We start from the raw sequence: 15,141 nt of genomic DNA, 5'->3' as shown, positions 1-15,141 counted from the left end.
ATTATTTATAGTTGTTTAAGACACAGGATGCTGCTGTTTCCAACTTTTACCTTGTTTCCTTTGTTTTCTCCTGCAGGTGGTTCGATCAAACTACACTCTTGTTGTTAGTGTTGTTGAGTGTTATGTGATGACATGCTGCTCAGACTGGCTCTCTGCTGTCTGTATTCTGCTGTTATAAAGAACGGGCTGATAATAAGCAAAGCAGCTATTATTGAACATGCAGACATTTGCAGTTGAAATACACTTGTAAGTATTCAACTTACACTTTTATTTTTATTGCAACCTGCCTGTTGCATCTCAGGCTAGAGTTGAAACGAAGAAAAGAACCCTGTTATTAAAGTTTAAGACATATGAGGCAGTTTGCAGTGTGTTGCATCTGCACATTTCCTATGCTTTTGGGGCAAAGCGAAGCAGGGTGGAATTTCACTTAGGATCTAGATCCGGAGTTATTTAATCTCTGAATTATTGATGAAAACATTAATGCTACAGACTCTTGCATGATCAACAAATAAACAACTTTTAATAGGATCAACATCAATAGATACAGACAAGTAGTTTGTGATTGTCTCTCTTTTTCATTAAAATCATAGACAAGGACATATTTCTGTTTACGGCATCATTCACCATTACAAATCTGTGCTTTAATATATTTTAAAGGGGCTGTTTACCCCAAATTACACACAAATAAAGTCTCCCTTCTCTTTAGTGGTGTCAGTCCATAATGTTAAGTTTTATCTACAAAATTTAGTATGTGCTACTAACAACGTCGAAGAACTACATTTACAACTAATTTCCCAGATGACTGCAGAAGAAATGGATTCCTGTAGTTAGCAACGTTCAAATGGATTTATGCTAACATGGTAGCATGCTAACAGCATGCTGCATTGTTAGAATGTTTAGCATGTCATTCTTATTATGCATTGACCTCAAGGTCCTATATTCAAAGAAATTGTTGTTAAACTAAATTGGTTTCAGTGAGTCTGTCAATGCTTTGAGCAGTTATACAGTTCTTGCATTTTAGTGTAATGCTAGCTGTTAGCCATGTGAGGCCAAAACCTTCTCCAACACACGTCATTTACACTAATTGCTGTCATGGTAAACCCCAGCAGCATGTTTTAAAAACAGCATTTAATTGCTTTTATCTTTAAAGGAAACTTGCTTGCAGCTGAAAATACAAACTTATTAAGTAGTTGTGGCTAACTTCATATCAAACATCTGACCTGGTGAACATCCAGAAGACGCAGAACGACATGATCATCACATTGGAACGTTGTTTGTTCACCAGCTACTTACTGTCAAGGTTTAAATATGTCAGATATCATTGTGTTTATTTGTTGCAGAAACAGTTCGCTATACTGCAATAACACATGTTCTCCACATCTATATGAGAATCGAATGCAACGAATAAGTATATACACGAAAAGTAGTGTTACTTAAAAATTCACAGTTTAAGCAACCAAAAATAAAACAATGATTTTATACTCATAATGGATTTTATCTGTAAACATAAATTCAATAAATAATGTTGTGTTTTCTTGTCTATTGACATCTCCACTGATAACAAAAATTAAATTAAAATAAAGCAAGAATCAACCCTCTCTAACACTGTCAGTTAATAACAATTAAAAAACACTTTCCTGAACACATGTTTTTTTTGGCCTTTTTTTTGGCCTCCATTTCTTTTGCCTTTACTACAAATAAAAACATACATAAACACTGAAGTTGAATAAATCAAACAAAACTATAAATAATCGTTGAGCTCATTTTGTCTTAAATGCACTGATATACCAGTAACACAACCTAGTTAATAAAATAACTTTAAGTTCAATAAAATAAACACACAGCAGTGCAAAACCAAAATGACATGATAAAAAATATTACAAATATTTCAGGATTGCCAAATGTTACTCTGATATCGGATGGATTTTCACTTTTTACTGATACCTCCCTGAGTTTTGTTCAACATCCTGCTACAACAAATACAACGCCGTCTAAAAGCTTGCTCACTGTGACTAAGTATTAATGTGTTTACTCATCTATTTATAACAATCTCAATGATATGAAAGGGCCAGTTTGTGGATGATAAAGTTATTTGATTGATTTGATTGTGATTCAATCAAACTGTTAAAGTGACATACAAGTCTGTTTACATTATAGCCCTCGCAGAATATTTCTTTTCTCCAGGTGACTTACAGCACTCATGCTTCAAAGGAGGCTTATCACACTGTTACTACTGCACAGTCATTAAGGTGCTTTCTTTTTCAAAACTGCATCGTCACAACTAGATCACTTCCTGCCCAAATAAATGATAAACACACACATATATCAACCATTCAAACAGTTCACAGCAACATCTCAAATGTTCTGTCCCTCATTTTTTTTCTTTTTTTCGAAATAATTAAACTTCCTCTCTGATTCGTCAAAGAGGGCTCGGCTGAACGGTGGCGGCCATCTTGTTTCGGGCTCACAGATGGGAGGAGGTGGAGAAGCAGAGTTTCAGGGTGAAGGGGGTTTGAGCTGTCTGTAGGTTATAGAGAGAGAGAGTATACAAAAATACATATTAAAAAAAAAAAACACTGTTAAAAGCACATTGAGAAGGGATTTTCTGTTGCTGTATACAAAATGTTCAATAGTTGGCCCCTTATTCCTGGCTCAAAAAGTGTTATGGTGCTCGACAAAAGGTGAAAGAAAACTCCAGATTCACTTTGTAACCGGTTTGTCCATTGTGCTCTATATGTATCTTCTACATTTGTTTATGCTTTTTGAATATACAGATTGTTGCTTAGGACAAGGCATCTTATAGCTACATCTATATTGAATAAAATGTAAGAAATTAGAAAATCCAGATACAGTACAGCCTTAAACGTCTAGTGGGTCAAAGGTGATGATTGGGTGGGTGGGTTTGTTTCTGCACAAGTCTATACAATGTTTTTAAGGAAAAAACTGCTCATTGTGCCTGTGTGAAATGTTTTTGTCAGATACAATCAACACAATGAGTCTATTTTACAGGCAAACATCATGTAACATGCTCAACCTTCATCCCAGCAGAGAGGTTGCCCCCCTCTGTTCCTGTTGTTGTTGTTTGTTTTATACCAGGTCTGTTTGAGCCTGACATCTAGTGCTGAATACAGGTAGTGCTGCTTGATGCTGGTTGACGTCACCTCCTGAGTCCAGCCAGCAGCTAAAGTTCATAACATGTTTTTTTTCCACCAGTATGAGATATGTTTTGGTCATGTGATCATATGAACTCTCACTGTTGGTGGAGGTCATGTTTAAGTTTGTTGTCTGTTTGTATGCTGGATAATGCATTTGTTTTAGACAAGGTGAAAGGTTGTAGCAGGTGCCGAGGAACAGCCCATTAAATATCGGAGCGCACAGTATTTCTGATGCACAAATTAATATTCACTTTTGTGTATATTCAACAAAGGGCATTGTGGCTTTGATGGAAGTATGTGCTCTGAGTGTCCTCCAAGTAAAAAAACATTTCACTTCATCCTTCAAAACAACGGCCAACTGTGTGTCAAGATGAATGCTTGTGTGAGCATACTAATTTACTAAATACAGCAAAGTATACTAATACATGTTAGCATGCAATCATTTCACTCGTTGTCAACACACTAAGTATATAATTGCAGTGACTCCAAGGTCAAGAAGATAATAGAGATTATTTGAATGCATCATCACACCCACAGTTGATATTTTAGGAAATGTGCCTCTTCTCTTTCTGTCTGATAGAAAATAACAATTTGAAAAAGATTTCTCAAAGAACAGCAGTGACTGCAGATCGTTCCTGTTGTCAGTGAGGTGGAATTTGCTGAGCAGACCGATTGTTTAGTGTTTGTCAAGGTGATTCAGTAATAAAACGTTTTTGGATAACTAGTTTGTATTGATCACCACGCCTAGAACATAACCTACTGTTTAACCAGAATGTGTCAGTCGAGAACTTACTTGGTATTCTGATCTGATGATGGTTGAGGACGGTCAGAGCCTCCACAGCTTCAGTTTTATTGTCAAACTCCAGCAGACCAGATAGAGTCTTAGAGCTGGCTGCTGGGATGCTGGGAATAAGAAGAGGAGGAAGAGGAGGAGGAGGAGGAGGAGGAGGAGGGGGAAAACAATGAGGAAGCAGGAAAAATTGGAACAGAAGAAAATATGTCTCAGTTGAAAGATCTCTATTTTACAATACCTGTGTTTATCTATAAAACATTATTGAGATTTATGCTTCAGCTCCTCATCTGTTGTGTGATTGATCAAACTCACGTTTCGCATCGAAGATCTTGAACTTGATGAAGACGGGAACGTCGTGTTCAGTACAGAGCTGCAGATGAGAAAGGAGAGAGAGGTCAGAGTGTTTTAATGAAAAAAAATGTTCCTGCTTTTTATTTTCTGCCTTCAAAGGAAGATGACATTCTATTGTGGATCTACTTGTTTTGGTCTTACTAGTGTTGCACTTTCTACCTGTAATGTAGAATTGAGGGGAAATAAGTACATGCGCAAAAAACCTTGTGATTTTGACATTAATTATTTTATACATCTTTCACATTATTATAGAAACAAAACACATACAGTATAACATCTTTGAATACATATTTGCTTGAGAAGGAATAAGAATGTAGCAGGTCATGATTCGAAGCTGCTGTTTTGATATTTTAAATTAAATGGTTGAAGTTAAAGGGGACCTATCATGCAAAATGCACTTTTGTACGTGTTTTATACATGAATATGTGTCCCCGGTGTGTCAGGGAACTCACCAAGTGTCAGAAAACAAAACCCTCTCTCTTTTCCACCATACCCAAATCTCTAAAAACGGGGCTGCAACGGATCTGATACAGACTGATCCAGATTTGAAATATCTCTGATGTCAGAAACAAGGTGCTCCACCTATATGGGCAACTCTCCACATATCAGGGGAATGAGAGGTTGCGTGGCATGGTAACAGCATGGTAACATGACGCTCGTGCCACGCCCCACCCCTTTGCAGGGGGGCGTGGTCAGCTGCAGCTCATTTGCCACAGAATCAGCCCTTGTGAAAACAGGGCTGGAATAGAGCAAATAAAGTGAAATGAGGCATGGCTAAAATGCCTGATCTGTTTGGTATTTGGAAAAAAAAAATTCTTCACAGACATGTTTTATATAGGTATGGCCCTACAATATATTATTCAAATATAGCATGATAAGTCCACTTTAAACATACAATGGATATCTGATGTGGAGAAGTATCCTTAATATCTGAGAAAATACATCTCAAATTCCAAACAAATGTATTCAATATGACAAGTGCTCTTAAAACTGCATCTAATTACTGAAGGTGTCCCACAGAGCTCAATCCTGGGCCCCATTAGTTTCTCAGTTTACACCTCTTCAGAAAGCTAATCCAACATTTCAAACCATTAAAATCCCTCATGCAGGTGTGACCTCACCTTGTGCAGCTGGTGTTGGGTGAGGGTTGGCGGGGCGTTGTAGAAGTGCAGCACGGCGGCAGGGGGCTGGATGATGTTCCTGCTGCTCTGTGAGCTGCTGAAGCGGTTGTTTCTGGTCAGATTGAAGTCCTGATAGCTGCTGCTGCCGTCCGTCAGCTCAAACACCTGACTGGGAATTACCGCCTGCTGCTTGGACACACTGAGAAGAGAAAGGGGGAGAAAAGATGGAAGGAGACAGTATAAACAAAAACATGCAAAACCAAAAGTAGGAAATAGTTGTACTAAATTACCAGAACATTTGAATAAAAACAAGACTGAATGCTTTTTTTAGTATAATTTATAAACAGTTGGTGGTAGTAATATTCCAGTCGTTAAAGAGCAAAACAAAATATATACACATTATTATGACTTTGTTATCGTGACAGCAAACTATTAGAAGAAGACAATCAAAATCTATTCAATATCTATCTGTTGATTTTTTTTTCATATTTTAGTGATATTTTGGGCTCATGATTGCATATACTGTATAGAAAAACATAACAAATATTACAGATACAGATATGTATTGATTATCTTGTTCCCATAGTTTGCTATCACTATTATAAAAATCATATTCAATACTGTCTACTTCTATTTCAGTTACATTTTGTTCTGATGGTTGCAAACAAAAAGAAAAGCCGGTTGTTAGAATCAGTAAGAGTCATTTTGGTCAGCATGCATTAAGATATCAGGACTCACCAGACATTGAGTTTTTTGCCAAACACTTTGATGGTGTTGAGGTGAGTCACAGCTCGATCCACAGCGTACTCATCCCCCATCTCCACCAACGCCGTGCCAGCAACACTCTTCATGAACTTCACCTGCAAACACAACCAATCAGGTCAGGATTTAAGATTATTTCTTCCACATTTTTGACAGGTGACACAATTACATATTTTCCTGTTTATTCCAAAATATGAGCCCAATCTCACTCACCTTCTCCACGTTGCCGTAAAGACAGAAGATGTTGAAGATGTGGCTGCAATTCATCTTTGCAGGATGGAGGCCGCTCACCATGGCCACTGAGCTGGAGGCGGGATGGTCCATGTAGGAGGAGGAAGAGGAGGTCTTATGGTGTAGCAGTGGGTAGGTTATCATGTCGTGCACCTCCTCACTGCTCCTCCTGTACCTGCTGTTGCCAGGCAGAGGCAGTAGGGGGCAGTGTTGGCCTGAAGAGATACACACAACTCCAAGGTTAGACCATAAACCTCATATTATAACATTTAGACACACTGCAGGGATCAGGAGGAAAAGGGGTAGAAAAGAGGGGTAAGCTGAGACACTATAGCTGAGATACCAGCAGTATGGTGGACCATGTTTATTCCCCTTTCCAACATGGATTCGAAGCTCTACCTCACCCTCCATTTGGCAAATCAGACCACATTTCACTATTTGCAGTTCGTTTTTTATTTGTTTTATGTCTTATATATATTTATGTTGGATTTTTGAAGGAGCCTGGGACTTAAGATGTTCAACATAACGTATCTTTAATAACTACAATGTAGCTACCTTACATATGAAAATAAAGCCTTTGAATCTTTGAAAACAGACTGTACCATAGCCGTTGGATGGATGCTCGCCCAGGATGGCCTGACGCTGCCTCCCTTTCCCCCGCTCTGTAACACACATAAACACAAAAACCTTATTAACCTAATAACAGCTGACAGAGAGGTTGTTGCTAGTATCAGTGACTCTCCCTCTCTCTCTCACACACACACACACACACACATACATACACAACAGGGTGAAGTGTGTCTTGGTGTAATGGTCGGGTTTAGCAGCGGGTGGGGAAAGTGAGCGCTCCCTCTGTGATGGAAATCTATTTTCAGCCTCCCCAGCAGCAGCTTCAGCACCACCTTCAGGCTGCAGTTTAACCTCTGAGTCTCCAGGCAGAGCTCACTGAGATCCACCTCAAGTCAACCTTCACACCAGGAATCATTTATCTGCATCTCACTGCCGCCATTTAGTGATGTGAATGCATAACTAGAACATTATATCGTGCCTTTAGGACGACATGTGCAAAGCAGTTGAGCATTTTACTGAAAAAAACCCACACCTGGAGGGATCACATTAAATACAGATCTAACAAGACTAGGTTGAAACCTATGTGACTGGAGTGGATTGTATGACATATATTTATTAAGTATATGAGTTTGTTCAAATGCATATTAGTATCCTGGTTTGGAGTGTTTACATGATACATATCTCCTCTCTATGTTTGCATGTTTAAATAGTTATTACATTTTCTATGTTTCTATAACTCTTTTTGCAGATGTGTCTTGATTTCTCACCTTGCTAAACATTTGGATAGGATCACATTTTTGAATTCAGCGCCTCGGGCCATATTCACAATTGAAATAGCCTCTTAAAAGCCCTTCTTCCTTCCTGTGTGTGTGTGTGTGTGTGTGTGTGTGTGTGTGTGTGTGTGTGTGTGTGTGTGTGTGTGTGTGTGTGTGTGTGTGTGTGTGTGTGTGGTGTCCTACCTCGCTGCAGGAGGAAGGGTTTGGTGTAATCCCAGCTGCTGTTGTCGTTGCGGACGACGTTCAGTCTGTTGGGCTGCAGGGGGCGACAGAGCACAGCACCTCTGGGTGGGTGTGTGTGCGTGGGCTTGAGACTGAGGCTGTGTATGTGTGCATGCACCTGAGTGTGTGTTTGTCCGGAGCCCTGTGTGTGTATGTGTGTGTGTGTGTGTTTACCCGAGCGTACTCGATCTTGAGCGTGCAGCAGCCGGCGTAGATGTCGGCACCGTTCAGAGCCAGTTTGGCCTTCTGAGCGTCCTCCACTGACTCAAATGTTAACGAGCTTGTTAAGGGTGACTCATCATTATAAACATAAAGCAGCCAATCAGAGGAGAGAAACATGACCTCCACTGTCCTCAAAAGGTCTACTGTCAGCTTCAGTAGATCTAAATCTTAAATGACTTTAAATGCGCACATCATCATATTCTATCTACTGCATTAACAGTGAAGATAAATATGCTATTAATCTCTTAAAGGGGCCCTATTATGCAAATGTTCACGTCCATATTTGTACTTAGTGTCTCTACTGTGACACGTCTCCATGTTCAAAAAGCTCTTTATTTTTCTCATACTGCCTGTACTGCAGCACCTCTTTTCACCCTCTGTCTGAAACCAGAGCCCAATCTGCTCCGATTGGTTAGCTGGCCGACTCTGTTGTGATTGGTCAACCGCTTAGAGGTGTCCCGCCCCTTAGCCTATCACCTACAATGTGTTGGAGCGCTAGCCAGTAGAAGCGCGAGTGTTACATAGGATGTCACTATGTAAACAAAGGAGTCCAATGGAGGCGTTTCAGGCAGGGGGGAGTGTGAGGGAGAGAAACTCCCTCCAACTTTTGAAGACTACTTAGCACAAAAACCTATATGACACCATGAAAGGGAAAACCAAAAAAGTCTTAACAGGGCCCCTTTAACTGCAGCTTCAATTGAATTACCGGTAAACTTTATTTCATGGGTGAAATGGAACTAAGTATATTTTAGAAAGTACAATAAATAAATAATGATGTATAAGGATATTCCACCATGGCCTGGATGCCGTTGCGTTTGAAGATGACGATGCGCAGGACGTTAACGATCGGGTTACAGACGGTGTACAGGACATCCTGAGAGAAAAATATAAATTAAATAAGAACAGTATGAATAAAAATAACAACAATAAGATATGGTAATACACAGATATGAGAAAAGATAATAATCGATAACATATATATGTACATGTCTATGTCCAAGTGCAAGTCTTAACCACATTATCATGTATCATAAGTATATTCATCACACTTGATGTAATAATATCCTGCTTATATTGTGTTAACAGAAAATTGGCCCCTTCAATAGTGATTTTAATTTGTCAGGCAGTTGATAGATTTTTCATCTTCACGGTCATCTGTGTTTTTTCTTACTCTATGCTGGTTTATTTCTATTTCCTATTTTGAGATGTTTAGATGTTAGAATTTTTTATTTCTACTCTTTTAATTTGTTATTATGTGCAATGCCTTGTTTTGTGTTATGTTGCTGCAGCAACAACAATTCCACATTTCAACTTATCTTTATATAGTGCATTATACTGTAGGTAAGATACGGGTGTCAGAGATGGACGGGGGGGGGGGTTTGAAGTGAAAGTAGAGATAATTCAACTCAATAAAGCTCTGGTTATGGAGGCTCAGCTGATGTAGCTTTAGTCAAACAGGAAAAGGAAGTTATGGTGCTGATGGAGGTTCAGCTGGACTCAGGGTGGTGATGGAGGAGGTTCAGCTGGACTCAGGGTGCTGATGGAGGAGTTTCAGCTGGACTCAGGGTGCTGATGGAGGAGTTTCAGCTGGACTCAGGGTGGTGATGGAGGAGTTTCAGCTGGACTCAGGGTGCTGATGGAGGAGGTTCAGCTGGACTCAGGGTGCTGATGGAGGTTCAGCTGGACTCAGGGTGGTGAAGGAGGTTCAGCTGGACTCAGGGTGCTGATGGAGGTTCAGCTGGACTCAGGGTGCTGATGGAGGTTCAGCTGGACTCAGGGTGCTGATGGAGGTTCAGCTGGACTCAGGGTGCTGATGGAGGAGGTTCAGCTGGACTCAGGGTGATGATGGAAGTTCAGCTGGACTCAGGGTGCTGATGGAGGAGTTTCAGCTGGACTCAGGGTGATGATGGAAGTTCAGCTGGACTCAGGGTGCTGATGGAGTTTCAGCTGGACTCGGGGTGCGGGTGCTGATGGAGGTTCAGCTGGACTCAGGGTGATGATGGAAGTTCAGCTGGACTCAGGGTGCTGATGGAGTTTCAGCTGGACTCAGGGTGCTGATGGAGTTTCAGCTGGACTCAGGGTGCTGATGGAGTTTCAGCTGAACTCAGGGTGCTGATGGAGTTTCAGCTGGACTCAGGGTGCTGATGAAGGAGGTTCAGCTGGACTCAGGGTGCTGATGAAGGAGGTTCAGCTGGACTCAGGGTGCTGATTAAGGAGGTTCAGCTGATATACGGTTGTAGGAGCCAAAATGCTGTGGTAGCCTGTGTTATAGTAATATTATCTTCATGATCTGTTAACACCACACACACTTGTGATTGGTTGTTTCCGGTGATGGTCACATGGTGTGGTTAATGGTATTTAGGCCACCTGGTGTATGTGGAGGTTTAGTAGCATGACAATGGGGCTGAGCTTAGTTCTGATATATTTTGTTGACTGTATGATTCTGTTTGTTTATTGTTTTGATTTACTATATTAAATATCCTGAAACCATCATGTACAGTGCAGACTTTATTATTTATACGCGTCACAATAATGAGCGAAGTTTAGCCTCAGAGCGGCCGTATTCAATGGGAATATAGCCGCCACAACGGTAGTTCAGGTAAATTAGGAACAGGAGGTTGTGGACTCACGGTGATGGAGGTTCAGCTGATATACAGTAGTTGTGGTAAATAAGGAACAGGAGGTTGTGGACTCACGGTGGTGACGGGGTACAGCGGGTTCTGGACGGACAGCAGCAGGACTTTGTTCCCGCTGCTGGGGTCGTCTATGTTGGTGGGTCTGGTGATCCTCTGGCTAGTGGAGAAGTTGAAAAAGGCCTGCTGGTCGGCGATGCAAACCGCGTCACGATTTCCACTCGACACGCAGCGCTCGGCACTCTCCACGCTGTCGAACTCCACCAGGGCCTGGCGCTTAAACGGCATCATCATCACGTAACTAAAACCAGAGAAAAAGAGGTACTAAATCAAGGTTGAGGTTTTTTCTGGGGCCTTTTATTAAATCAAATAAGTATCTAACACTGCATTGTAACTTTTGTGTGGGTTTTATACCTGTCTTAATATATTCAAGCTTTTATTTTTTTTCATTCTCTTGGCTTTTTATTGACTTCAATTAAAGTGCACCAATCATGCTATTTTTAGGCAATAGCATAGGTCTCAGATATATACAAATATATAAAAAACATGTCTATGAAGTGTTTTGCTCAAAATACCAAACAGATCACCCATTGCCTCATATCCCTCTATTTCACTTCCTGTTTCAAAAGTGCTGATTTGGGGTATAAAGCTGTAAAAGACATGCAAAAGTGCATTTTGCATGATAGGTCCCCTTTAAGTCACATTGTGTCTTTGTTATCCTATGTCCGCTCGTTTTTTTGTAAAGCAGTTTGAATTGTTGTTTTTGTGTTTTCTCCAATGTGGTGTGTAAATAAACTTTGCTTGCCATTCTTTGTGTAAGTGCAAGCTCCAGGTTAAAGCTGCTGTTTTTTGTTTTACAGAGCTCTATGGAAAGTAGGTATATTATTTAAAAAGATTAGACGCTAAAAATATATTTTTTTAAATGATACATTTAGATGTTGGTGGAAGTTTTACAAGATGTATCGAAGAGTCCAATATTGTTGACTGTCAATTCCTTTGTTTATATTGTCAAAAAGGTTGAACAATAATCAGAAGTTACCAAAATAAAAAGGAATTCTTTTTTAATATCAACCAAATTTCTGAATAAAAACTGCTTAACTGCTCAAAGAGATGCCAGTCATATTTACATACGGATACTGGCTCTGTAATCTGAGAGATTTTTAAATCCCCCAGCTCACAGGAAAATGCTGCCTCTTCAAAATAAATGTGGCTAGCTTTTACATAATCCTCCTCACTCTGGCTTCCTCTATATGTCTGTGTGCTGCGGTTAATTCATGATGGTTAGTATCATCACTTTGAACGCCCTCTCAGCACTTTTGATCTGTTCAAAACGGCGTTAAATTATTCTTATGATAATGATGCTATGATCGCAACAAGAAGTGGCAATGCTGGAAAAAAAGACTTCATTTATTTTGTGAGGTTTTGACTGCAGAGAGAGCATTACAACCTGATGATCTGCAGGTTAAGCAGCAGAGGTGTGTGATGAATGAGGGCAAATCATGTTGTTCTGATGGACAGCAAACCCCATCAGACTGCACCTCAATATCTGGCTAATATGTGTAAATAATTCAGCCATTTAATGTGTGTGAGCAGCCGGCTACTGTAGTCAGTAATTAAAACTCCAGAGAGTCTGTTATTGAAGTCTAGACTTAATCAAACATATTAGATGTCTTTTGAGTGTGTGAGAATTTGTGAGATGGTTTTCCAAGGTTAAATAAAAACACCAGACATAGCATTTCATGTATTGAGTATTTTTAAGTGCACAGAAAAAGCGGAAACATTGACTTTAATTAAATATATTATTGTGTATTACCAATTTCACATAACTGTATTAGGTTAGTTGAAAGCAAAAATATGAAGTTGAAGCTAATATTTTATTGTTTGAACTTAATATTATTGCTTCCAACTAACCTAATGAAGCTCAGCGCAAGTTGAACCAGGAAGACCGTCTTTTTATCTGTCATTCACATATTTCACCCCTCAAATCAGCGATTTGGGGCGTTTCACTCCCCAGCTAAACCTATCACTTTCATCTCTATTCCCACAAGACAATCATGGAACATTGTGAAGCCTTTAAAATCTGTTCTATCCCATCCTGACAGCTGTCACTGCAGGTGACTGAACGCAGCCCTCCTCCACCTCTTCCACCTCCCATTTCTAAGAAACCCGGGTTCACGTCAAACTTAAACCACTCCTCTTCAGAACGACCTGCATCAATCCCTTCATGCCTCCACCACCACCAGTGTCTAGTCCCCAGGGGGGGTTTAATGACTTTATGATGTCATAACGATGTTTTGGTTTGTGTAACCATTAGCCAATCAGCAACCAAGGTAACCCCCCACCTTATCACCTGAATCTCCTCCTAGAGCACCATTGTGTTCTTTGTAACCAAATCTCTCTCAGAGGGGCGTGGGGAGGGGCTCCTTATTTTCATCTAAAGTAACAGATAGAGAATCAGCACTTTTGAAACAGAGGGGATTATGGGTAATGCTGCAATGATCTGTTTGGTGTTTGGAGCCAAACACTTCAGAGACATGTTCTGTATTTATCTGAGACCTATAATATATTGATGAAAAACAGTAGAATAGGAGACCTTTAAGTCTAATAAGTGTAATAAGTTACCAGATGTTGCCAAACTTGTCGAGTGCCTCCACCAGGTCGGCCTCCACCACGGCGTCACAGAGCCCTCGGACGTGGACCACCGGGGAGGGGGGGATACAGTGAGTGTCGTCCACACCGCTCTGCAGAGGAATGACAAATAATGTAAATACAATGTAAATAATAACAGATGCTTTGTTTAAGTTGCTTGATCACGGCAGGGCGATAGTTTAATATAAAGTACTGCACTCGGTTTCTAACATATTTATATTTTGTCTAAATGCTGTCTTTATTTGTAATTTGCTACAATTTTCGTAAAAATAGTAACAAATAATCTTCTTAGTTAAAAAAACAACAACGTATTCTTCTTTCTGTGCCTTTGAATGCACCATTTAAATGGCCCATGTCATGCTTTTCTGGTTATTACCCGTCCCCTTGTGTGTTATGAAGGTTTTTCTGCATGTAAACGGTCTGCAGAGTCACAAACCCTCAAAGTACACCCTGTAGCGAGTAAAACTCTAACACAGAAAAGATGCTGCCCCAGAACGCCTCATTGGGGATTTCTCATTTTCCATTGTTTGCTTCCTGGGTTCTGTGACGTGTGAACACCCAAATCAACAACAAATGACCGGATTGGCCCAAATGGACCAATCCGCGGAGCTCCTCACACACCAGGATCCCTTGGCTAACTAACAGGGAGTCCCATTGACTTGTATAGAGCTCCCTGAACGCTGGTAATAGACGAGTTGGGATCGTGGAGAAATGCTCTCCGCAGACCCATTCTCACAGCGTTATAATAAACCTTTTTCTTTCTCAATATCAAGCCACACTTATTGTTTTTACTTCGGCTGTGAGTGTTTGTGTGTGCTCAGGATGAGTTTCGCTTGTTCTCCTGTATTGCCGACCCGGAAACCTGACTGCTCAACGAGCCACGTACCGTCCCGACCAATCAGAGCACACTGGGCTCACAGGGAGGGGGGGGGGGGGGATAACTTGATAAAACCCAATCAAGTTATCACGATACAGAATTATGTTGCTTAAATTGATAATGACATCACAAAATAAGTTGCATTTTTCAGTAAATCTGATTAAATCTTCTGATGGAATATAATTTGAATGATTAAGGTTTCGTTTTTTAAATCATCGCTATTCATATTACTCTTTAATGTGATTAACAAATGGCTTATTTTATTTGAGGTCCATGGCGTAGAAAGTAATGTTGGTCTACGCTCTAATATGATGAATGTATCAAGTGTCCTGCGTTGTTGCGGGTGTGACTCACAGGGTGTTGTTGGGTCTTTGCAGGAAACTGAAGAAAGCACTGAGTTTGGGTGAGACGGAAAAATCTTCTCACAGCGATGGTGAGATATCAGAGTGCTAACCGTCGCTTTCAGGAAGTGCTGCAGATTTTGCAGTCTGAACAGTTTTTCTGCAGCAGGTTCAGACTCTTAGCACCGACGTCAGCAGGAAACACTCTCTGATTGTTGGGGTGTTGACCTCTTCATGAAGACACATGTTTCCTTTCTTTTACTACTTTTGTTCATGCACAGATGTAACTCAACAATAACAATCAACACAAACATCATTAATCAGCTGTCGCACCAGAGAAGTGGCTTTTATTGTATAGTATATCGTTTGCAGTGTAAATAATTCTCCAAATCTGTGTTAAACATTTTAAGCAAACCTTGTTCTGACTTGTTACAGGTT

General features: G+C 40.3%; 1 protein-coding gene across 1 annotated transcript in view; it reads right to left on the bottom strand.

Moving 5' to 3' along the window:
• Nucleotides 1-498: 498 nt before the first annotated feature.
• LOC307028421 (heterogeneous nuclear ribonucleoprotein L-like) overlaps nt 499-15,141 on the bottom strand; it is a gene marked incomplete at its 5' end in the record, with an annotated part of 23,109 nt that continues 8,466 nt past the window's right edge. Inside the window, 13 exon segments of the mRNA XM_079663418.1 lie at nt 499-2,509; nt 2,511-2,521; nt 3,949-4,047; nt 4,261-4,318; nt 5,421-5,619; nt 6,159-6,280; nt 6,396-6,628; nt 7,016-7,075; nt 7,943-8,015; nt 8,156-8,252; nt 8,992-9,077; nt 10,900-11,137; nt 13,459-13,577. Coding sequence (XP_079519544.1) covers nt 2,465-2,509; nt 2,511-2,521; nt 3,949-4,047; nt 4,261-4,318; nt 5,421-5,619; nt 6,159-6,280; nt 6,396-6,628; nt 7,016-7,075; nt 7,943-8,015; nt 8,156-8,252; nt 8,992-9,077; nt 10,900-11,137; nt 13,459-13,577 — 1,440 coding nt within the window. The 3' untranslated portion in view covers nt 499-2,464.

The sequence above is a fragment of the Notothenia rossii genome, assembly GCF_949606895.1.
Source record: "Notothenia rossii genome assembly, chromosome: 1".
In the NCBI taxonomy this organism is placed as follows: Eukaryota; Metazoa; Chordata; class Actinopteri; order Perciformes; family Nototheniidae; genus Notothenia; species Notothenia rossii.
Note: the sequence above shows the minus strand (reverse complement) of the source record. Positions and strands in the feature narration are given on the sequence as shown.